General features: G+C 39.5%; 1 protein-coding gene across 4 annotated transcripts in view; it reads right to left on the bottom strand.

Moving 5' to 3' along the window:
• The window catches only part of USP12 (ubiquitin specific peptidase 12), a 118407-nt gene that overhangs the window by 62034 nt on the left and 30906 nt on the right, over positions 1-25467 (bottom strand). For all 4 annotated transcript variants that reach the window (XM_033236590.1, XM_033236593.1, XM_033236589.1 and 1 more), the window contains one exon: positions 1597-1677. In XM_033236590.1, coding sequence (XP_033092481.1) covers positions 1597-1677 — 81 coding nt within the window. Of the gene's footprint in view, positions 1-1596; positions 1678-25467 lie in introns of those variants that run through there.

Raw genomic sequence — 25467 nt, 5'->3', positions numbered from 1 at the left:
AAGGCTGCAGTGAGCTGTGATCACACCACCACACTCCAGCCTGCTGCATGGAATTAACCACTCTACTAGCTCTGCTGCATCTACTCTGACCACAGTTTTATTTCTGAGTATAATTCACAACGTTTACCAACCTTTAATAGTTGGAGCTGTGACCCCTGTAGATAATGTTAATTTTATATATAATAACGAGGCACAGAGACCAGAAGTTCTATTTCTATTCATCAAATGAATCTCTCTAGCGGATCAAGACAAAGGGTCCTCTGATGGTCTCTTAGTAAGTTTATTCTCTCCTGCTTGTCTTAATTTTATTGTTAAGAATTCTAATTGAAATGCTGTTTTTCAAATTAGAATATAAGGCTAAATTCCAGAAAAAAATAAGTGAGAGGAGTGATGAGCAGCCTGTTCTGGAGAGAGAGAAAGGTAGGGGAGTGATGACTCTTTGTTATAGGTTATATGCATAGTGCACAGAGACAATTCCCAAAGCACAGGGAATCACACACATCACTTCAACTGCTTTCCTCAAATCCATGAGAAACCCATCTCATACGCCCTATGTATGGACTAATATTTAGAGTCCACCAATCTGTTCAATGTAACTTACTGTGTTACCTATTTTATCAATATATGCATTTGAAAACACCTGCCATGGATTCACCTAATAGTACAGTACAACAGTATAAAATAAACTACCACAACAATTATATAGCACAGGTTTGTGATACCCCCCAGTGACTCAGAACACATAACATTCAGGTAAACGTCTCAAATTTTACCAAAGTCTTAAAAATGTGTAATTACTAGAATTACCTCCATAAGAACTGGGATGTCCTGTTTTCCCACATTTCACACTTTTATATCTCTAGCACTGGTACAATGACAGAAGTAAATTGTCAAATACCCCATAGATACGTGGAGGCATTTGCACAGCTAAATTTATACTTGTACATTTCTACCACTTAGTCAAGTAAATCATTCTCAAAGAATCAAGAGTCCACTTGGACTAGGATATATATTAACACTAAATTTTGGCTATGATAAATTTCTGACAAAATAGGGACAATCAGATTGACAAGTTAGAAACGATTCTATCTCTAAGATTTTAAGATGTGAGACAACTGGCCGGGCACAGTAGCTGATACCTGTAATCCCAGTACTTTGGGAGGCCAAGGTGGGTGGATCATGAGGTCAAGAGATGGAGACCATCCTGGCTAACACGGTGAAACCCCGTCTCTACTAAAAATAGAAAAAATTAGCCAGGCATGGTGGCGGGCGCCTGTAGTCCCAGCTACTCAGGAGGCTGAGGCAGGAGAATGGCCTGAACCCGGGAGGTGGAGCTTGCAGTGAGCCGAGATGGCGCCACTGCACTCCTGCCTGGGTGATAGAGCGAGACTCTGTCTCAAAAAAAAAAAAAAAAGATGTCAGGCAACTTTGTTTCCCTTCCGTTGAAGTTCATTTCAAAATTCCCAATCAAGTCTCTTGGCATTTAATTCTATTAACACAAAAGAACAATTTTTCTTTAATAACTTATGAAATGCATTCATCGTTTTTAAAACTCCTTCCAAACATGATTCTAAAAGTGTACCAATGGATACTTACATTGACTAATCCAAAATAGTGCTCATTGACTGGAAACTGTTCTGGACCAATCTCTTTCTCTAATGCCGAAGCATTGGCGCCCTATAAAATGAAAAACAAAAATCTTAGTATTTATAGTAGTCATGCACCACACAATGACGCTTCAGTCAATGACGGGCCGCAACATGATGGTCCTATTAGATTACAATGGAGCTGCCCTACACAGGTGTGTCTTTATCCTTCACACTGTATTTTTCACTGTGCCTTTCTTATGTTTAGATATGTTCAGATGCACACTTACTCCCATGTTACAACTGCCTAGAAAACACAGGAACATGCTGCATAGACTGGTAGCCTTTGAGCAATAGGCTCTACCATCTAGCTAGGCGTGCAGTAGGCTCTACCACCTCGGTTTGTGTAAAACACTCTATGATGTTCACATGCACAATGATGAAATGGCCTAATGAAGCATTTCTCACGGCATATCCTCATCGTTACACGATTGCATTTTCGTAATACTGTCATAACTACACAGGTGTTAGAGACACCCTGTAAAAAAAACTATCTGTGATCCCTATTGCTACCTAACACAAAGAAAAGAAAAAGGAGAAGAGAAAGAATTATATTGTAAAGGCTTTTGATAATGGCTAAAAATTGGTTTATAGGAACTTTCTCACAGAACCAAAGCCTGGATCAAGGAATTACATTCACAACATGTTCTTTTTTTCTAAGTAATGAATGAAATTTCCTGCTGTATCATGTACTCTAACAGGAGTGTAATCTGATAGCACACATCTCTGAGCGCCAAACTTCTGTGAAACTAAATATAAATATGCACATGCTCAGTGGCCTAGCAATTCTGAAGTATAAACCTCAAATTCTTACACAGAACTGAAGTTGACAAGAATGTTTACTGCAGTATCATTTATGATTGCAGCTGACAGCAGTCTAGATGGTCCATCATTGGGGAAACATACGTAAAATGTGACAGCATACTATATAGTAGAGCCAAAATAAATGAACTAGGTTTACACAAAGAAACGTAAGCATCTCAAAAACACAATGTTAAATTAAAAAAAGAAAAATTAGATTAACATAAAACACCAACGTGTGTGTGTGTTTAATAGCACAAGGAAAGTAGACTGAAGAATGTATATTAAATACACTATATACCTGAGTGGTGCTGGAAGAGGGATGGGCCATGGAATTGGGAATGGGGTAAAGGAGAAAAAAACAAAATCCAAGAAACAACGACCTCGCACAGACAATCATAGTGTGTCATGGTTTCAAGAATGTGATCAACTCAATTCTGTGCACCTGTGGTCCCTGAAGACCATGTGAAAGGGAGGGGGAGAAATGTGGCCCTGAGCACCACGGTGGGTGATGACACATAAGCAGATACAACTAAATAGACTCTAAAATGTAGTTTGAAAGGGAAATAAAAGCAATTCTATTAATATGACTCTGAATATGTTTACCTTGAAAATTCCCAGGAAAATATACTAGATAAGTATAACTGATAGGACATTGCTCAAAAAATACCCAAATGTCACACTGAAGAGCTGCAGAGACAACACGCCTCTTCAGCTACACTGGGCATATAGTCAACAACGCACTAGTGCTCAGAATCCCACACCTGCTGCTTCCTTCCCGCATGAGACTCCTAAACCTGGGAAGCCCAGAACCCTTGTTAGACACTGAGTCTTCAATTTCCTGATGGCTCTAGGCTGAAAAGGAGGACCGATAAAGGCATATGGTGAGTTGGCAGTCAAGTTCCACCAAAACAAGACGTTTCTTCTAATATCTTCCAGCCAACCAGCACTTCTATATACAGGATACTGTCTTTATTTTTTTGACTTGGGAATCAATTTTAGGTTTTATATAAAACCTTGATACCATCACTAGTTAATAGACATCATTTATTTCTAAATTTGGATAGCAGTATGTCATAACAATACCAAATTCAATTATTACAGCAACTTCACGATCCACTAAAAACTGATGGGAATATGGCAAGCCCTATTACCCCTCACCCTGCCAGCTCAAAAGTTCCTCATATATGTTGAAAATAACCAACAAACCCGGGTTTTTAACACCTGTCGTAAAAATTCAAACTGATACTGGCTTATTCAAATGAGTATAATCCTTTCCCCCCACCAAAACAGAAGAAAGGTGCCATCAACCAAAATACAACCTCAAATACTTACCTACCTAGAACAACAAAATACCAGTGCATACACCTTAGGAAGGCATTTCTGGCCTTTAAGATGCACTAAGAACAAGGTAACAGGTGAAGATTATCCCTCCACTGTCAGCCGAATCACATGCCACTCACCTTGTATTCTAACCACCCCACATGTCCACCTGTCACCATAGGTACCATGTACTTTCACGCCTGCTTAGTAAGCTCTTCTCCCACCCCCTTGTTCTCACAGTAGTTTCAACTATGGGTCAGGTATTGTCTCTCTGTGCCTCAGTTTCCCAAATGTTAAAGAAAAACGTTAGCAACTACTTTATAGGGTGACTATAAATTAAAGAATTTTAACTTTTCTAAGGCAGCTGGTGGCGCCTGCACACAAGCAGGTGTCCAACAAATGTTGGTTCTCTTCTTACCCTTCCCTTCAAACAAAAAGAAAACAAAGTAATACATCTTTTCTGCTCCGTGCAAAAGCTAAGAAATGACAAGAGGAAAATCAGAAGACAAAACAAGACAGCTATAATACAAAAAAATAGATATCCTTCTTAGTTTAGCAGACAAGAGCTAATTCCCTCAAGCGGCCCCCAGAGGTACCATCACTGTACTCCCCCACACAGCCTAACAACAAAGCAGAACCATAATCCAATTCAGATATTGAGAACAGTAGGCCAAGAGTGGTAAGGTAGAAAGAGCTGTAGATCATCATCATTTAATCTTTCTGGATTTAAGAATCTTCATTTGCAAAATAAAAGGGTCAGAATCCTCAGTGATTTTCAAAACTCCCAGTTACAAATGTTCTGTTGGGTTTTCAAGTGAGCCTTTACATGAACTAAGATTTTCATGGCTAAAACGATTCAGAAAATTAAAAGATTATGTGGTTTCTAAAATTCCTTCTCACTCAACATTCTATCATTTCCGACGACTTTCATCAATGCTTCTGAAGACATTACTGTTTTAACACAAAACTCTAGGGAAGTCTAAGACAACCAATATATGCCAAGCCAAGCCCACAAGTCAAGAGCTTGAACAATGATGGTTAGGACAGACTGACGGTAGCAGATTGAAACGAAAAGTACAAAGAAGGAAGAGTACTCACCTTATTACAGTTCTAAACTAAGGCACAGCACCATAAACTATGCCTTCCTGTGGTAATGACTGTGCAGCAGATTCGGCAGATGCAGGAGAAGCATGCTTATTGCATGCATTCAAGGTTTTCCTCAACAAAATGATCAGGGTACACTCCTCTCTCTAGCCTAATGCTAACTAAAAAGGCACAAGATTATACTAAGCAATTGGTTTCTGCTGATTTGTTTTTAAATTTAACAGTGTTTTCAACACCAAAGTTAGATATAACTGGTGAAAACCAACTGCAAAGTCAAAATTTTGCTGTTCGATTGCTACCATCTTTAAGACATTCCTGAAGGATTTTGTTGAAGGCTGACAAATTCTATCCTATCACATAACAGTCACACAATCACCCAAAAATTTAAAGTGAGCCTAGAAAAAGTAAACATTCAATAATAATAGCTCCATTACCACATTTAAGAAGTATGACCCTATCAAAACTAACAATAGCTTTTATGAAATCAGTGATTCTTTACTGGGATAAAGGGAAGGCATGATGGTGAGTTAATAAGTTCTGTTCCAGGCCAGGCGCGGTGGCTCATGCCTATAATGCCAACACTTTGAGAGGACGAGGTGGGTGGATCTCCTGAGATCAGGAGTTCGAGACCAGCCTGGCCAACATGGCGAAACTCCGTCTCTACTAAAAATACAAAAAATTAGTCAGGTGTGGTGGTGGGCGCCTATAATTCCAGCTACTCGGGAGGCTGAGGCTGCAGTGAGTCAAGATCGCGCCACTGCACTCCAGCCTAGGCAATAACAGCAAAATTCCATCTAAAAAAAAAGTAGTAGTTCTGCTCTGGAGTCTTCATAGGTATCAGAATTAATTTATTTTTGAGCACATGACACACACAAATGGAAGAAGACATTTTTTTCTGACTTCTGTGCCCATTTTTGTAACTTAGACAAAAGATTAGACTTAGTACCCTTACTATAGAATTCATCATGAAGAAGTAATTAGATACTCAGGCCCTTCTGATGAAAACAACCAAAAGATGGGTGAGATTGAAAAATAACAATTAACTGAGCTAGTGATAAAAATAATCTGCAGAAATCAAAAAACAAAGTGATGGGGTAATTACGAGAGACAAGCAAACATCAAAGACTTCCCACTGCTGGTATTTTCTGACCCTAGCGACCTTTAAATTGTCTTCTGGCAGCTGAATGGAATGGTATGCAGGAAACAGGTGCTAAAATTTAGGGCCCACTCAAGACAGGGAGGACAACAGGCGATATGAGCATGAAGCCGAGATCTCCAAAGAGTTTCTCTTCAATGTAAAAGGGAACCAGTAATAATCCCACACTACAAGAAACAGCCAGAAAACTTGCTTGACTTGTCCTTGGCACTTAGGAGTAGAGACAGGAAGAAAGAAGAAGTATCTTCCAAAACTCATAACCATAACTAGGCCCTCGTAAAAGTCTGTGACCCAAACTTCCACAAACTGTGATAAAAAAAAAAAAAAAAGCCTCAGTAGAGAATTCAAAGAAATCCTAAATTGAGAGTGCCCTCCCTCCATTTCCTCCACTCCACAAAAGGCAGAATCACAAATTCACTCTGGAATGAGATAAATTCAATCCACCCACAAAGAATTCCTACAAATACAATACCAAGAGATTTGAATTCATAAATCAAAAATTACAAAAACACATAGGAAAAGAAAGCCCCATGAAGAAATGCAGACAGCAGAATGAAACTCAAAAAAGTTACTAACAGGCACAGGATATAAAACAAATGTCTAATATGTGTCAACAAATGACAATGAATTGATTATAAGAACAAAGATGAGACTCTAAGCAGATGTTTAAAAATAACTAAATACAACTTCAAAATATAAAAGTTGCAAAAGCTGAAGTAAAAACTCAACGGTGTGGCCAGGCATGGTGGCTCAAGCCTGTAATCCCAGCACTTTGCGGAGGACAAGGCGGGTGGACTCAGGAGATCCAAGACCAGCTTGGGCAACACGGCAAAACCCAGTCATATGGTTTGGCTCTGTGTCCCCACCCAAATGTCATCTTGAATTGTACTTCCATAATTTCCACATGTTGTGGGAGGAACCTGGTAAGAAGTAATTTCAATCATTGGGGTGGTTCCCCCATACTGTTCTCGTGGTAGTAAGTCTTGCGAGATCTAGTTTTACCAGGGGTTTCCGATTTTGCATCTTTCTCATTTTCTCTTGTCACCGCCCCATAAGAAGTGCCTTTCGCCTCCTCCCATGATTCTGACCCCTCCCCAGCCATGTGCAACTATAAGTCCAATTAAAACTCTTTTTCTTCCCAGTCTCGGATATGTCTGTATCAACAGTGTGAAAACGGACTAAAACACCCCATCTTTACCAAAAATACAAAAAATTAGCCGGGCATGGTGGTACGCAACTATAGTCCCAACTACTCGGAAGGCGGAGATACGAGGATCACTCGAGCCTGGGAGGTGGAAGTTGCAGTGAGCCGGCAGCGCGCCACTACAGCTTGGATGACAGAGAAAGACCCCATCTCAAAATAAATAAATAAATAAACATTAAAAAAAATTTTTAATGGGTGTGCTTAAGAACTAAACAAGGTTAATATCAGACAGTATTTTTTAGCCAATATTCCTGTCAATGTAAGGTTATTAATGAAAACTCAAGTTTCATTAAAAACAGGAAACATGTGGCCAGGCGCAGTGGCTCACACCTGTAATCCCAGCACTTTGGGAGGCTGAGGCGGGCGAATCAAGAGGTCAGGAGATTGAGACCATCCTGGCTAACACGGTAAAACCCCGTCTCTCCTAAAAACACAAAAAAATTAGCCAGGCGTGGTGGCGGCGCCTACAGTCCCAGGTACTTGGGAGGCTGAGGCAGGAGAATGGCATGAACCTGGGAGGTGGAGCTTGCAGTGAGCTGAGAGTGCGCCACTGCACTCCGGTCTGGGTAACAGAGTGAGACTCCATCTCAAAAAAACAAAACAAAACAAAACAAAACACAGGAAATATTTTACAGAGTAGATTTTACGGGAGAATGGATCCATTACAGAACTGCTATAGAGAGACCATGATATATTACAAGCAGCACTAAACTAGCAAAACTACAGACTTGAGTCTGGTCTTGGCCTTGACATTAAGTTGTAAATGACTTGAGACAGATCATTCTCTCCAGACCTCAGTTTCCTCAGATGTAAAACTTCTGTCTATAGTAACTTCCATCCCCACATTTCCAGCAACATATGAATTTTACGGCTCTTCCAATCTCATTAAAACATTAAATATACAATGTTGGATAGTCTATTAAAAGTCAAACATTAACAAAGTCCTGAATGAGTTAGGTAATAGCATCATATGCTCAACAACAGCTGTCCAATACTAAGAATTTGTAGGCTGATATGGTTTGGCTCTTGTCCCCACCCAAATCTCATCTTGAATTATAGCTCTCCTAATTCCCACGTGTCGTGGAAGGGACCCAGTAGGAGGTAACTAAATCATAGGCATGGGTTTTCCCATGCTGTTCTCGTGATAGTGAATAAGTCTCATGAGATCTGATGGTTTTATAAAGGGCAGTTCCCCTGCACACGCTCTCTTGCCTGCCACCACATAAGACATGCCTTTGCTGATCCTCTGCATTCCACCAGGATTTTAAGGCCTACCCAGCCATGTGGAACTGAGAGTCTATTAAATCTCTTTTTCTTTATAAATTACCCAGTCTCAGGTATTTCTTCACACCAGCATGAAAATGGACTAATCCACAGGCAATGGGGCAAGCATCTCCTTTAACTGACCTAGTACGAATTCTTGAAAAGATGAGGGCTTGTTCTTTTCACACCCAGAAATCGCCATCCAAGTGAAATAATAATAGGCTGAAATTACAAAGATACCTTTGGCCTATTATTCTGCTAATAAAAAAGTAACTATATATTAAATGTTGTGAGCAACCCAAAAATATCTGCAAATAGGAAAAAAATAATCTGGGAGATGGCTATCCTGCAATTAAATAATTTTTACATAGTCAACCATGGAAAACATACAACTATCTACCTTTCACTCCTTTCACTCTGCCATTATGAAAAAGATAAAAATTACACAAGTGTAAACTGATAACCAGGAATGTTTTCAAGAAAATAATTAATTCAATCTGGAATTAATGTAATTCCTTAACTTAAAAATCTCCTGGCCCACAACATCTACATCTAAAACTAGATTATGGCTAAAACATGGTGTCTATGAGGATATGCCATTTTGAAAAGTTACATTCAGTATATACTGTTTCAGAAAGTACAGAACAGTATACCTTACCAAGAAATTAAAAATGATGAAAACACAAAAGAATGTGCATCTATCAAAATAAATAAATAAATAAAAATAATAAAAAAATTTTTAAAAATGAATGTGCATCTATCATTTGGAAAATGTATTTAAATAGTTAGCCAAACTATTAGTTTCCACACAACTTTAATACAAATAAAGAGAAAATTCAATACACTGTTCCAGTTTCATGTTTCAAATCGTATTTTAGAATGCAGTGTGTATCATTTTAAGTTAGATCAGGTCAGTACACAAAGGAGAACTGCCAAATCAGGCAGGAAAAGCTTCCCGGAGGTGGGAAAAGCACGTGACTTGGTAAAATAAGAAAAGTTCTGGAGGCACAGGAAGCAGCCCATGGGAGGGTGTAAGGGTATAAACACAACAAAGAAGTGAATGTGAGCCGCAGAAAGATGAATCCAAAGTAGAAAGGTGAAACAAGTTTATCTCATAGATGAAAAAGGGGGAAGAGTCAGAGAAGGCTTAACCCTCATACCTGTTCTAGAAAACACCATGTGCCCTGAAACCAAATCAAAGGCAATGAAAATACTTATGACAAAACACATTATATCTACACAATGAGCCTGAGGAATCATAAAAAGAGTATCAAAGCAGTAGGCCTCGGGATATGTGAAATTCATTATCTGACTACCTGTGTTCTCTCTAGCCCTGTGCCAGTAACTGGAGAACATGATTTTTAAAGTGTGTGGTGAGGTCTTTGCAGTGGACCACTACCATCATCTTTTTCAGTAAAACAGATCAGATACACATCTTTATTAGGAGTAAACAAAGGCTTCTCAAACTTTTCTTTCAATATGGAAATATAAATGTATGCACTGGGTCTCATTTCTCAATGTAGGTTGAAATTTTTTATATTTTATATACAAAAGCATAAGAAAAACGTCAAAATCATAATTCAACTGGGGAGTAGACAGTAAATAAAAAATTAGCTTTTCATGATCACATATAAATAAAAATCAATTTAAAAATAAAATTAAAGATATAGAGATAAGAGAATAAGCGTCCAAACTATGACACAACACATGATGTACTACAGCAAGCCTGGACAGGAACAACATTGAGTGCTGGAGAACTTGGAAAAGCTTCACAAACAGATGGAACTGAGAGTCACTTCCAAGATGGCCGAATAGGAACAGCTCTGGTCTATAGCTCCCTGTGAGATCGACGCAGAAGACGGGTGATTTCTGCATTTCCAACTGAGGTACCTCGTTCATCTCATTGGGACTGGCTGGACAGTGGGTGCAGCCCACGGAAGGCGAGTGGAAGCAGGGTGGGCTGTCATCTCACCCAGGAAGCGCAAGGGGTCAGGGGATTTCCCTTTCCTAGCTAAGGGAAGCCATGAGTGACTGCACCTGGAGGAAGGGTACACTCCTGCCCCAATACTGTGCTTTTCCCGTGGTCTTCGCAATTGGCAGACGAGGAGACTCCCTCCCGTGCCTGGCTTGGCGAGTCCCACGCCCAGGGAGCCTTGCTCGCTGCTAGCACAGCAGTCTGAGATTGACCTGGAACCCTGGAGCTTGGCAGGGGGAGTGGCGTCCACCATTGCTGAGGCTTGAGTAGGCAGTTCTGCGCTCACAGTATAAACAAAGCGACAGGGAAGCTTGAACTGGGTGGAGCCCACTGCAACTCACCAAGGCCTACTGCCTCTCTAGATTCCACCTCTGGAGGCAGGGAATATCTGAACAAAAGGCAGGAGATAGCTTCCGCAGACTTAAACATCCCTGCCTGACAGCTCTAAGAGAGCAGTGGTTTTCCTAGCATGGCATTAGAGCTCCCATAACAGACAGACTGCCTCCTCAAGTGGGTCCCTGACTGGGAGTGTAGCCTGACTGGGAGACACCTCCCAGTAGCGGTCGACAGACACCTCATTCAGGCGGGTGCCCCTTTGGGACAGAGCTTCCAGAGGAAGGATCAAGCAGCAATATTTGCTGTTCTGCAGCTTCCACTGTGATACCCAGGCAAACAGGGTCTGGAGTGGACCTCCAGGAAACTCCAACAGACCTGCAGCTGAGAGGCCTGTGAGAAGGAAAACTAACAAACAGAAAGGAATAGCACAAACAGAACTAAATGAGCCAGGCTTTGACTCTTTCTTCAGGGGTATTTTCATCATAGCTTTTCATGTTGGTACAATGAAAGCCCTGAACTACGAAGAGTAAGCATTTAAACGGTCCATCTACAGGCTGGGCAGGGCACTGAGTGACAGCCTTCAAACCAGAAGGCTACATTCCTGTCCCCATTCTAATATAAACTAAACTACTGAACCACTGCAATAAAACACTGTCTCAGTTTTCTCATCAGCAAGATGGGAGACTGGATTTGTAGCATCTATTGCAAACCCCGAATGCTACAATTCTAAAACAGCAGCACTACTGTAGAGTTACCAAAGTTTAAATTTAGAACAAATTTTTTTTTAAACATTTGAGCTCCAAATTACTAATCTGCAAAAAAAGGGCAAATAAGACTTGCAACATGGCCTGTTTCTGTGAAAAATGTATAGAAGATGTTCACAACAATGCCTGGCACAACAGGCCCAAAGCAAACTTCCTTTGCCCATCTTCCTCCATCCCAACTACAGTGCCATCTATTACTCCTTCCTTCAGATGAGTCTTTCAAAAAACACAGTCCTGACACAATTTCTGTGGCTGGGAGGGAAAGTATCTGGGGGTTCTACATTGATCTGCGGTCATCCTAAGAATCTTGGTCTACACTTTCTCTAGTGGCTTCCTCTATTTTTAACTATCCCATCGAAGTTAAAATGTGCACCATAAAAAGTAGAAAGGTCTAGACCTAAAACTGGCATTGCACCATTGCAGTACACGTGGCAGAAGCTTGCAAAAGCTTAACATCAGAAATTGGCACAAAGCAAAGTGACTCTTGGTAAGATATGATATGGTACCAATGACACAAAAGGGAACAGAGAGGTTCAGTTGCCAACACTAATGGAGAAGTCAGAACATGTTGCTAACTCTGAGAGAAATGAAATATTGTACAACCAATTATCAAGCTCTAATAATCACATGATCAAAGGGCCTTTGTCTCTATTCCTCTCTATCACAAGTCTTCTGAAAACCACTTGTTTTGTTGCAGGAAGAAAGAGAAACAATATAAATTTGCTGTCCAGCAGTGTTTATGTTTGTGTATATATCCCATCCTCCCAACCCACCCTCCATATCACTCCTAAAAATCTTCAACCTGATAGGGAAGATTTCTGGCAAGTTTTCAAAAACAGAATTTCTTCCCAGAAGAAATTAAAAGTAGTTTATTTCTCCTTCAGCTGCCACCACAGAAGTACATATGTAACATATTAAAACACATAAATTTCTCATCTAATCAGTTCAGAAAAAATCCAATTCTATCATTAATCACTGGGCAAATAACTGCAAATCTAAATTTACTCAGAGGACTCCACTTATGTAATAAAAAACAAGTTACATATCTGAATCAATATTGTAATTCATTGCTAAAATAACTAAACCAACAGGCATGTAATTTTAACTTTCAAAAATTCAAATGTCCACTAGAAATTTAATATTCCTACCTGACATGTCAAAAGGCACAGTATTCCAATTATTTTAGTCAGTATTTTCAATGAAGTTTCACCAAATAATTCGTGGCTAAATGTGCTACAGAGAATATTTAGAAAGAACAAAAGAAGATTCGGATTTACCTTAAGTCTTTTAACTCAGTCAAGATATGGAAATATAAGACCACTGGATGCCAAAAAACAAACAAACAAAAACCAAGCTTTTGATCTGTAAATGTTCACGATGAGACAATGAGCTACTGAAAGAAATCACATTACTTCATCTCTGTTAGAAGTGACAGTAGTAATAATACTGGCTTTTTCAAGAACCACTCTGTCAAGGCTTCACATTTGGCTTAACGATAATATCAAAAGGGAAATTCTCAAATATGACCAAACTCAGCATAACAACATACTTGAGTGTGCACAATGAAACTTCACAGATCCTACTTTCCTAACAACACAAAAAACTTTCAAAAAATTAATAAAATACTCTCATGGATAGCTAAACATTTAAAACATAACTATATTTGAACTCCGTAACTAGCACCTTACCTAAGGCAAAAAGGGGACCAGATGTGTTTTTGCAGCATCTTCACATTGTCTTCAATGCAGAGATTCACCCACTTTGGTGAACAAACTACAAGAAAGTTTCATCAAGCTCTTTCTATCATATTCTTGACAATTTCTGTATCTATTTCACCAAATAATGTTTCAGCTCTATGAAAAGAAGGATCCCTGGATTGCCACCCTGCATACCCTTCAGACACCTGACTTGGATAACAGATTTCTGTGATTATGCTCAATGAGAAAACCTGTGTTGATGCTTTTCCACTTATAAAAACATGAACACTTCTATTGTTCCCAACACCTATGTTATAGTATAATAAAGTATCTGTAAAGTACCTACCACTCCTGAGAAGAAAATCACTATATAGATAAAAGGTATTATTAAGTTGAAGTGAAACCAAAATCAACAAATTACATTATGGACTGACTTAGTTTATAGTAACGAAGTTCATATTCCAGATTCCATATGCGAACTCTGACTCATCCTTTAATAAAAAGCAAATTATCATCAAACTTACATAGTTTTGTCAAATACTCGGAATATTCCATACACTTCAAACAAAAAAAGGTACTCATATTGTGAACTGTCTCAGAGTTCTTCATTTTCTTACCATAATAAGAAAGTGACCTGTAGCTCTGTGTCACTGAGACAACAGGAATATTAAACCAGAGTTAAGTGAAAAGAATAAAGCAGCATCTCTGCCAGTCCTGTTTTCTAGACCTCGATTCCCCTGACCTATAAAATGTGGTTCTCTCTTACCATTTTCCAGCTATAAAACTGTGAAAGAACTGAAAACAACCTTTAAGTTCTGCAAAAATAAAAACCATTCTTAGCAACCACACCATCAACAGCTCAGAAAATGACAGTGTCACTCTAAAGATGTGCGTAGGCCAGGTGCAGTGGTTCACGCTCATAATACCAGCACTTTGGGAAGTCAGAGCAGGAGGACTTTAAGGCCAGCAGTTCTAGAGAAGCCTGGGCAACATAGCAAGATGCTGTCTCTACAGAGGATGTTGTGGAGCACGCCTATAGTCCCAGCTGCTCTGGAGGCTGAGGCAGGAGGATCGTTAGGCCCAGGAGTTTGAGGCTGCAGTGAGCTATGGCCTAGGTGACAGAGTGAGACCCTTTCTCTTAATAATAAAAGAAAATAAAATGTATGCACAATTTTTGTGAAGGATGTTACAGAAATGCTGCAAAGAACTTTATTCCATTAATGTAGTTTCAGCGTCTTCAAAAACAACAACAAAAAAAGCACAACTGTTTGATAAATGGTGGGGAAGTAGAAAAAAAATGGCTGCAACTGGTGTGAAGTATGGTCACATCCAAAACATACCAGTGGAGTGACCGACATGGAAAACGGCAGAGTAGAAAGCTCCAAGGGTTAGTCCTTCCACCAAAACCATTAAGCTGAAAAATACATCAGAATCAACTATTCTGAACCTTAGACCCTAATCAGACATTAAACACTCAGGGCAGTGGTTGATGAAGGGAGAAGAGACCACAGCATGCAAACCAGCTACTATCCCCTATTCCTCAGCGTCCTCAGAGGCGGGCACAGGACCACCTCCTAGAGCAGCTGCCTAGTAACACGGCTGGCAGCGGGAACCTTGCCCTTCAACAATTTAGGATTGTGCATTTTGCTCAGCCTGGCAGTAGCCTCAGGAAACAGCACAGATGCTTGCTTTTGTTTCTATCCCCTTAGGCTGCAACCTTTCTTGTTTTTTTCCCTTTATTGAGGGGGACAGGAATCCAGACATACTAAATTTCTATCAAGTCTAGTTGTCCAGAGATAGTAAGACAGAACTTCAGTGACCACACGCAACAAGGAATACAGACTTTGCAAAACTGGTTTAGAAAAGTCATTATACAAATGGATGACTGCAAGCCTCAAAAAAGCAATCACTGAGGAGGTGGAGAATCTGATTTTCAGAGTCACCACATTACAACATTCAAACTGTTCAGTTCTCACCAAAAAAAAAAAAAAAAAAAAATCACAAAACATGCCAAAAAAAAAAAAAGAGGAAAATATGGTGTATTTGCAGGAAAAAAAGAATTTGACAGAAACCATCCCTGAGGAATTCCAGACACTGGAATGACTAGTCAAAGGTATTATTAAATCAATCGTATCAAGGGTATCACACTGGGGGCCCAACACAAGAGCTGAGCACGCTTACCTCCCCACAATTAACGTGGTTTCTTCAGTGAGTCACTTGTCGAAATCCCAAATTTCCTGGATGGAAATCATTTCTGCAGGGTTCAAATGAGGCCAAATCACAAGTCCAAAAAGATTACACAAGTATCACAATTCCAAAAGATTAGCTAATTCTTGAAGGCAACAACATTTAAATTCCACCACTTTGCTTCAGCAAGCCATGACGCTTAAAAACAAGGGTGTCAGAAAAATTCTGGACAAAAAGATCAGTTCATGAAAGTAAGGAAGGAATAGTGTTGTACAGCTACAGAAATAACAAGGGCTGAATGACACTCCAAGTTTATGTGTGGCATTTTCAAAATGCAGTAAAATTCATTTTTAAAAATACACAGATTTATATATGTTAAACACAATTTGAATACTAATTCAGAACGCAGGAAGCAATCAATATGGGAACTTGAGTGTGGGTACGTTACAAAGAAGAAAGGTAAGAACTGGTAAGAGACACTTTAGCCATCGTAGGCCAGAAGCCTGCGCAGGTGTGAAACCCTCCTGGTGAGTAGGTGAGCAGTGACCTCCACCACCACTTCTCACACCACGTGACTCTGGGTGAGTCACTTTCTCAGTCTTAGTTTCCTCACCATCTCATACAGGAAAATACCTACTCTGCCTACCTCAGGGTTATGGAAATCCAATAGTGAATGTGAAAGTGCTGTAAAACGTAAAGCATTATGTAAAGGTATGACTAGAAACATGAGTCATTTAGATTTTTCTAAGCAATCATTTTATCAAAGTGAGCAACATGATAGAAACTTGCAGCAGTAGAGTGAAGTACCTTGTTCAAGTATACTTGGTTTTGAAAGCTACTATGTAAATAGAAGGAAAAGAGACCAATTTTTAACCTATGTAAAAGTCTGAGGTTAGCTTTCTATGGACAGTTAAAATATCAGAACAAGCACCAAATCCCTTTCATATGCTTTGTGTAAAACTTTTTATTTTATAAATACTGTAAGTTAATAATCTAAAAATAATCCAAACTGTAAAGTGGGTGTAAAACTCAAAGTATTATTCACCACTCCCTCCCTTAAGGTTCATTTCCCTGGAGACAACCCCCATTAACAGTTTTAGTTCTTAATGATTATTATCATAACTTTAAATAATATATTGTATGCCTCAGTCAACAGCTCTTAATTCTGCACTTTGTAGGAAGAGAAACTGACACACCAACTCTCCTTTCACAGGCCACCTCCTAATTTTTATTACGTGTCATTGGGTAGAGTATTGTTCTAGTGCTTCTACTGGTTCTGCATCTAAATCTTTAGCTAGATTTACCAATTTTCTTTTTTTTTCTTTTTTTTTTTTTTTTTTTGAGACGGAGTCTCGCTCTGTCGCCCAGGCTGGAGTGCAGTGGCCGGATCTCAGCTCACTGCAAGCTCCGCCTCCCGGGTTTACGCCATTCTCCTGCCTCAGCCTCCCGAGTACCTGGGGCTACAGGCGCCCGCCACCTCGCCCGGCTAGTTTTTTGTATTTTTTAGTAGAGACGGGGTTTCACCGTGTTAGCCAGGAGGGTCTCGATCTCCTGACCTTGTGATCCGCCCGTCTCGGCCTCCCAAAGTGCTGGGATTACAGGCTGGAGCCACCGCGCCCGGCCCCAATTTTCATATAGCACGTAAGAAATCCGGCCTATGAAACAAAAGGAAATAAGCACAATCACCTTTCCTGCTATCCCTCACTTCCTCCACCTCCCAGCCACTTCCTCATATATTCAGGGATTATAACATTTACATTTGCTTCTATATCTTCCATGCTTTATCTTTGGTGTATTCAAAAAGCAATTAACTAGAAACAGTAGATACTTGAAGGGTAGCTAATGTGTGCTAAGGAGATTGGCTTGTGAAGTAGAGAGGGGCCGGTAGAAATGTTAGTAACTTCAAACAAAAAAAAGTTACACATGTTAAAAAACATATAGATTACTAGCAAAACATAAACAAAGTATCATTCCAATAAAAAGCAGTACAGGAAGGGAAAAATAAAAAAAAGCAAAGGAACAGAAATACAGCCCTCACTCATTAAATTACTGCCCCTCGAAGGGGACTCTTCCATGTTTCAATCTCTTGGTTTTCCTCAAGTGTCTGGAAATCCCTGGCTGGCTGCTCAGCTTTGTGAATGAAAGATGGTTAGTGTAAGTATCTCATGAGGGTTTCCTCTACATTTGCGTAGGTCTGGTTGTCCTAAAAGATCACTGGTTTCAAGTTCTCTGTGTGTGTGGGGAGTTGGTGGGCACGTTAACAAGAGCAGTACTCTGAGGATAGGAGTGTCCTTGTCCTGTGTCTGCTGTAAAAACCAAAGTGCCATGAGCTCTTCTCTGCTCTTACCACTGTCATGCTCTTCTCAGATAAAAGATCACCCATTTTCTGGCAAGACCATGACTCTAGCCTTATCCTAAAGGTGAAAGCCTGGCATACTTTATAATATAGTTTAACAAGAATAGTATTACTTCAAAGTAGTCTACTCTTCCCAGAATATAAATTATCATCTAAATTACATAAAAAGCTTTGCTAGTAAACATCTACAATAATGGGAGGAATATCTGGAGCTAAATCAATCTGATCGGAAACTCTCAGCCCATACCAAAGCAGGTTTCATTCAGACCACTATTCCAATAATAATCACCAACAATGTTTTCTTAAATACTACATATAGAAATGTAAAAAAAAAAAAAAAAAAAAATTATATTCAGAAAAATGTTCTAATTTTATTCTAATTTAAAAAGCAATATTTGGGGCTGGGAGTGGTGGTTCATGCCTGTAATCCCAATGCTTTAGGAGGTCAAGGCAATAGGATCACATGAGCCCAGGAGTTTGAGACCAGCCTGGGCAACATAGTAAAATCCCATCTCTGAATAAATAAACACATCAGTTGGGTGTGCCCATTAGGTGGTGTGTGCCGGTAGTCCTAGCTACTTGAGAACCTGAGGCAGAAGGATGGCTTGAGCGCAGGAGTTCAAGGCTGCAGTAAGCTATGACTGTGCCACTGCACTCAGCCTGGGCACAGAGCCAGACCCTGTGAAACACACGTTATTAGTCACACATTATGACTGAAATGTATGACTGCCCTATAAAAGAAAAAGACTAAAGAAGCTCTCTCTATAGGGTTACTAACAACTTGTACGACAGAATTTGGAGAAAGGTAGCATAAAAAAGTGTTTTGATCAAAAGCAGTTCAATTTCTAAAATTTCTCTATCACATTTGGCTTGCCATATAAGCTCATTCTCCAGTATATTCTGAAAAGAGACACTGAAAAAGGGGAGAGTAAGTCAGCAACTGAGAGGGTGGAAATATAAAATTTCAATGAGTTTCAAGGTAGGAAAATATACTTCAACATGCCCACATAAAAGGTAAGCTTTCTCCCAAATCTGTCAGAAAAGAGAAGAGTTACTTTCTAATCAGGTCCCCTAAAGTCTTCCACATTACAAAATATACTCTCTTAATTACTTCATTTTGAACAACAAAGTGTTGTCCAAGGAAGCCTCCTGAGCCTAAAAACACTCAACAAACAATTCTGGGTGCCATTAAAGAAGAAATTGAACATTTTATTAATTATGCCTAGAGATTTGATGTCATGATTGTACAAGATAGATGTCACAATAAATAAGCCATCTTCAATCATTTTTATAAAAAGACTAGGTCAGTAATTAATGATCTATTAAGTGGAGATATTAGCAAATAACAAAAAAATCAGTATTATAGAAATGGAAATGCTATCCCAAGCCACAGTACTCACTGACTGACACCATCAAAAATGAATGTTAAAGTTCTGCAAACAGATGTACACTCAAACGAAAGTAGACATGTTCTACCTAAATGTTTCACAGATGCTGAAAATACCTATGAACAGTTCAAATAAAAATATATCCTGAAACGAGGCCAGGTGCTATGGCTCATGTCTGTAATCCCAGCACTTTGGGAGGACGAGGTGGGCAAATCCCTTGAGCCCAGAAGTTTGAGACTAGCCTGAGCAACATGGTAAAACCCCATTTCTACTAAAACAAACAAACAAAAAAAAATACAAAAATTAGCCGGCATGGTGCAGTGCATCTGTAGTCCCAGCTACTCAGGAAGCTGAGGTGGAAAAATCAATACCTTAAACATCGAAGGCAGAGGTTGCAGTGAGCCGAGACCACAAAACCTGGGCAATAAAGCAAGACCCTGTCTCAGATAAATAAATAATCATAAAATGAATGATTAAAACATTTAGAATTTATTTTGTCTGATCTCAAATCTCTATCGTAACAACATTTATATATTTTTTAAAGTAAACTTTAATTATATCTAAATCCCTAAAAATTTATATACTCAAATGTTTAAAGATTGGGTCTATGGAGGCTGGGCACGCTATTTCACCCCCATAATCCCAGCACTTTCGGAGGCCAAGGTAGGTGAATTACTTGAGGCCAGGAGTTCGAGACTAGCCTTGCCAACATGGTGAAACTCCATCTCTACTAAAAATCCAAAAAAATTAGCCGGGCATGGTAGCACAGGCCTGCAATCCCAGCTACTGGGGAGGCCGAGGCATGAGAATTGTTTGAACCAGTGTGGCAGAGGTTGCAGTATGCCGAGATCACGCCACTGCACTCCAGCCTGGGTGACAGAGTGAGACTCTGTCTCAAAAATAAATAAATAAAATAAATACTAGTCTAAAGAATATATAGATTACAAATCTGCTATTTTACATATGGGTATATAACTACATATAAACTCTTACTGCCAGAAGCTAGCTAGGGAGGGGAGAAGGCAGCAAAGAAGGAAAACATGCTTTCCTTTACTTCCCAAGTTGAATTTTAAAATATCCCATCCCCAAACATACGAACTTTAACAGGGCTCATTTTACATAGAATTCAGGCAGCACCATGAGTTCTGCTGTAGGATTCTCAAATGACTCCTGCCCTGAGATCAAAATATTTTAAACAGACCCTAATTTTCTGTCACTGCTGAAAGTGGGAGAGTAAGGTGATTGCAATAAAATAAACCGCTTTCCATGTTCTGCTTAACCCACTGCCTTCCTTTCAAAACAAACTGTGACTGTTAGAGAAGCACCAAAACCTCAAGGCTCCTAAGTCCAAGTCTGTAACAAGAAGAAAACAGACCCTTGGCCAGGCACGCGGTGCTCACGCCTGTAATTACCCAGCGCTTTGGGAGGCCGAGGCGGGTGGATCACCTGAGGTCAGGAATTCGAGACCAGCCTGGCCGACATGGTGAAACCCCATCTCTACTAAAAATACAAAAATCAGCCAGGCATGGTGATGCATTGCCTGTAATCCCAGCTATTCGGGAGGCTGAGGCAGGAGAATTGCTTGAACTGGGAGGCGGAGGTTGCAGTGAGCCAAGATCACGCCACTGCACTCCAGTCTGGGTGACAAGAATGAAACTCCGCCTCAACTAACTAACTAAATAAATAAATACCCTTTAGGTAATTCAAAAAAATGAAAGTCTTCTTCAATGGAGAGGATAGGTAACTTTTTCTAGGTTAGTTTGTAGAGTCAACTCACATTAAATTAGAGAAGACACACTCTTCTAAGTGTATACTTACGTATAGCTTTCCAAATATGTACTGACTACCCACAAGGCATTACTAGGCTAAAACCTGAAATATGCATATGGTTCATATGCCCAGGGAGCATTCAGTATAAAAAAAGGAGAACCTAGACCAAACATATTAAAAAGGTAAATATACGATATTTAAGTAACAAAATGATATTTGGGATTTGCTCCTAAAGAACCTGGCAAGGTCTAAGTTAGAGGGAGTAAAAAAGACACAACATTGGTCAAGAGATGTTTTTTGTGTTAACTAAAGCATGATAGGTACCTGGGGGTACATAATATTGTCTACTTCAATATACATTTAAGTTTTCCTATAATAAAAAAACACTAGATATGGTTAAAGCAAAATACATTATTAACTGCCAAATAAGTGACAAAGATGCCTACTGCATTTGTTCAGAAAGAGACATCCCTTCACATTAGGTGACGTGTGCCAGTAGTCTTCCATATTACAAAATACATTCCCTCAATTCCTTCGTTTTAAACAAAGGGTTGTCCAAGGAAGCCTCATGAGCCTAAAACAACCTCAAGTACACAATAATTCTAGGTGTCGTTAAAGAAGAACTTGAACACTTTAATTATGTTTAGAGATATGTCATGATTATACATGATAGATGTCATAATAAATCAGCCATCTTCAATCCGCTGTATAAAAAGACTCAGTTATCAATGATCTATTAAGTGGAGATATTAGCAAACAAAAAAACCAATTATCAATAATATAGAAATGGATATGCTATCCCAAGCCACAGTACTGTGCTCACCATCAGAAATGAATTTTAAAGTGCTGTAAATAGATAGATGCATACTTAAATGAAAGTAGACATGTTCTAACAAACGATACTAGATTTCACACACAAAAAATCACAAGTAAGATACCACACGATTAAACCTCAGTCAGAGACTTCTCACTGATAAGCTATCATCAACGCAGTGCTGTGGTGGGCAGAAACTAGTGTTCCCCCGATCTCAGCCTGCTAGTATCCATGCCTTTGTATAACTGCCTCCCCTGGAATATGGGCAGGACCTGTGAATTCCTTCTAACCAGTAGAAAACGACGAAGGAGATGGGATGTCACTGCTGTGACTATGTGACATTATATAAGATTCCATACTGCTAGCAGACTTGCTCCCTGACTCCCTCATTGGCTTGGAAGGAGCACACTGCCGTGCTGAGAGGGCTTATGGAGAGGGCCACATGGCAAGGACGCAGGCAGCCTCTCAGCACTAAGGGCAGCTGCCAACTGGCAACCAGAAAAAGCCCAGAGCCCTTAGTCTTAACAGCTGCAAGAAACACTCAGTGAGCCTGAAAGCAGATCCACTGCCAACTGCAACTGCAGATGTGGCCTGAGCCCTGGCCAGCTCGCTGATTACAGCCTTGCAGAGGGCACGGCTTACCTACAACAGAAACTGTTAGATCACATGAGTTCACTTAAGCTGCTAAATTTCTGATAATTTGTTACACAGCATAGAAGAATACTACTATCATCCATTTAACTACAAACTTTTGCTCCTATATGGCAAACATACTCCGAAAGGCTCAGGGAGCTGAGAGGCCGAAGAAAGAGGCTAACAAATCTAGTTTCTCAGAAAGAAAAATGTAACAGGGACTTATGAACAAGTCTATTGAAGGCCTGAAAATTCCAGGACAGGCTTAGATGGTAAATTTATGAACAAAAGCAATGTCTTGGGCAGTTGAGAGATGGTGTATCCCCTGTATCACCCTCCAGAAAACACCCTTTATAGAGCAAGCTTTTAGAGCAAACACATGTGCAGCTTGACACGCCTCAGACTTTCTTAGGAAACTTGTGACTACCGGAGAGGTTCGATAAGCACCTCCACGAGGCATTATCAATGCTACAGGCATTGTTTTTGACCTTGCTGCGGGAAAACCTTGGTATGCAGGAGTCAAACATTGGTCATTATGACTGGTTTCACTTCAACATGGTGTCACTCTTGCATGTGACAGGCTATTTTCCTACAATTTTTCTCATATTTTCAGTATGAAAGCACCACATTTGCTACGTTTCAGGTACTGTTTGTCTTTTTAGTTATTCTACGATTACTCCCTTTGAGTTTAAAGAAGTATTAATTCTAGAACTCCAGGATACAAAAGAGAAGCCCATATGCACCCTATAACAGAGTGATCCCATGTCCCACTTTGCCAGAAACAGTTTGCACCAGTTGTCATGGCACAATTAATAGCACGCCTTTCCACTCCCAAAGTGTCCCAGTTTAGACAGTAAGGTGTATGATCATTCAGCCTTATAATCGCATCTTATGTATTAACCAGTATCTTTCCAAAGAAGATTCTCATTCTTTTCAGTCTGTTACTACTGCTTCCATTCCTAATATCAGTAACATTTTGCTGGACTTTTCCCAGATTTATGATCTCTTCGGGAAACCGTACAGATCAAGATACAATACCTAACATGCAGACACACTTAACAGAGTTTTCTATGTATTGATTCACGCCTTACCTTCATCTGAGTAATTAAATTCTATATGCTGATATACCCTATATTCCTATAATTGTAATTTTCCTACAGCTTATGCTACGTACTAGCACCAAATTGTTTTTTAAAATAGTCACTCTTGGCTGGGTGTGGTGGCTCATGCCTGTAATCCCAGCACTTTGGAAGGCCGAGGCGGGAGAATCACCTGAGGTCAGGAGTTTGAGACCAGCCTGGGCAACATGGTGAAACCCCATCTCTACTAAAAATACAAAAATCAGCTGGGCATGGGGGTGTGTGCCTGTGGTCCCAGCTACTCAGGAGGCTAAGGCAGAAGAAGCACTTGAACCTGGGAGGCAGAGGCTGCAGTGGGCCAAGACCGCACCACTGCAGTGAGCCAAGATTGCGCCACTGCACTCCAGCCTGGGAGAAAGAGCAAGACTCCATCCCCCCAAAATAAAAATATAGTCACTCTTGTATAAAATGACAATGAAAATAGAGCTCTCCTACAACAATTTCATACATGCAAGTCCCACCCTAAATTCTTTCATGTACAAATAAATACAGGTGAAGTCACATACAAGTGCTAACATGTACTTGCCTAGACTGATTCACATATTTATTTTTAAAACATTTTCTTATATGGCTTATGTGTGCCAGGAACTATGCTAACATGACAGGTGATACAAAGTTATGACTTATCCTTACAGAAAAGGAAACAGAGCTTCTGCCTTTGTTGTTCACAGACAATAAACAAGTGATAGAAAAAAGATGTTCTAACATACTTGTCTCTCAAAAAAGTTCTACTGATTACCCTCTGACAGAGTAAAATACAAATTAAAACTGTACTCCCTACCTGCAAAATACATTACTATTGTACTTACATTAAAAATCACACTATGCAATACAAAAAGCTATTTACAAAGCCCATTTCAAGTTTCTCATCTAATGCAATTCTAATCCCCAAAATAGTTTTTCTTTTTTTTTTAACTACATGTTTTGAGTAGGGCATAATAAAAAGTTATAAAACGTATGCAATGTCCCCTGAAAGCAAAAATGTTGTGTAGTGACTGGGAGGGAGCAGAACAGTGGTTTCAGAAGTACTGATGATGTTCTATTTCTTAATATTGGAGCTAGTTGCATAGGTGTAGTTTGTCTGAAAACTCACTGAAGTTTACATTTATGTGAAATTTTCATTTTCAATTCAGCACAGTTAAGAAAACACACAGTCAAAACTTTTAGAATATGAAATCTTAAATCTACATCAATAAGGAATATTAAGCAAAGAAGTATTTTTTCATGCTTGTATGCTTCTAGACACTATAGGGCACAATAACAATAGTGTAATAGTCTAGGTACCATTTATTAAGCGCCTAGGTTAGGCCAAGGACTCTACTAGGAACTTTATATACATCATGTACCCTCAAAATAATCTTTTAAGATACTATCCTAATTTTATAAGTAACAAAACTGAAGTCTTCTCTGCAAGTCAGCACTTAGAATCCTAAACAGACCAGAAATTTGATTAATGCTATTCTTTCTTCACATATAAAGCAATTTTAGATATAATCAATTCAAAGATTTTAACTTAAAATTCCAATTTTTCAAATTGCTAAATATTCGCTTGCTCTAACAAGAGATTAGAGTTGACAATTATGTCCAAGTCAGCTGACAATGACTCTCCAGTCAAAATAATACACTAAAACTAGAGTATTCCTGAACTTCAGAAACATCACACAAGAATCTCTCTAAAGCCTTTTGGAGCTTTCCAATTAAAAAGATAGAAGACACATAGAAGAAAAAAAAAAAAACTGAGGTGAATGTGATCTGAAATTTTCAATGTGAAGTCACTTATTTTTTTTGAGATGGAGTCTCGCTCTGTCACCAGGTTGGAGTGCAGTGGCACAATCTCAGCTCACTGCAAACACCGCCTCCCCGGTTCAAGCAATTCTTCTGCCTCAGCCTTCCGAGTAGCTTGGACTACAG

The sequence above is a fragment of the Trachypithecus francoisi genome, unplaced genomic scaffold (assembly GCF_009764315.1).
Source record: "Trachypithecus francoisi isolate TF-2019V2 unplaced genomic scaffold, Tfra_2.0 Contig01461, whole genome shotgun sequence".
In the NCBI taxonomy this organism is placed as follows: Eukaryota; Metazoa; Chordata; class Mammalia; order Primates; family Cercopithecidae; genus Trachypithecus; species Trachypithecus francoisi.
Note: the sequence above shows the minus strand (reverse complement) of the source record. Positions and strands in the feature narration are given on the sequence as shown.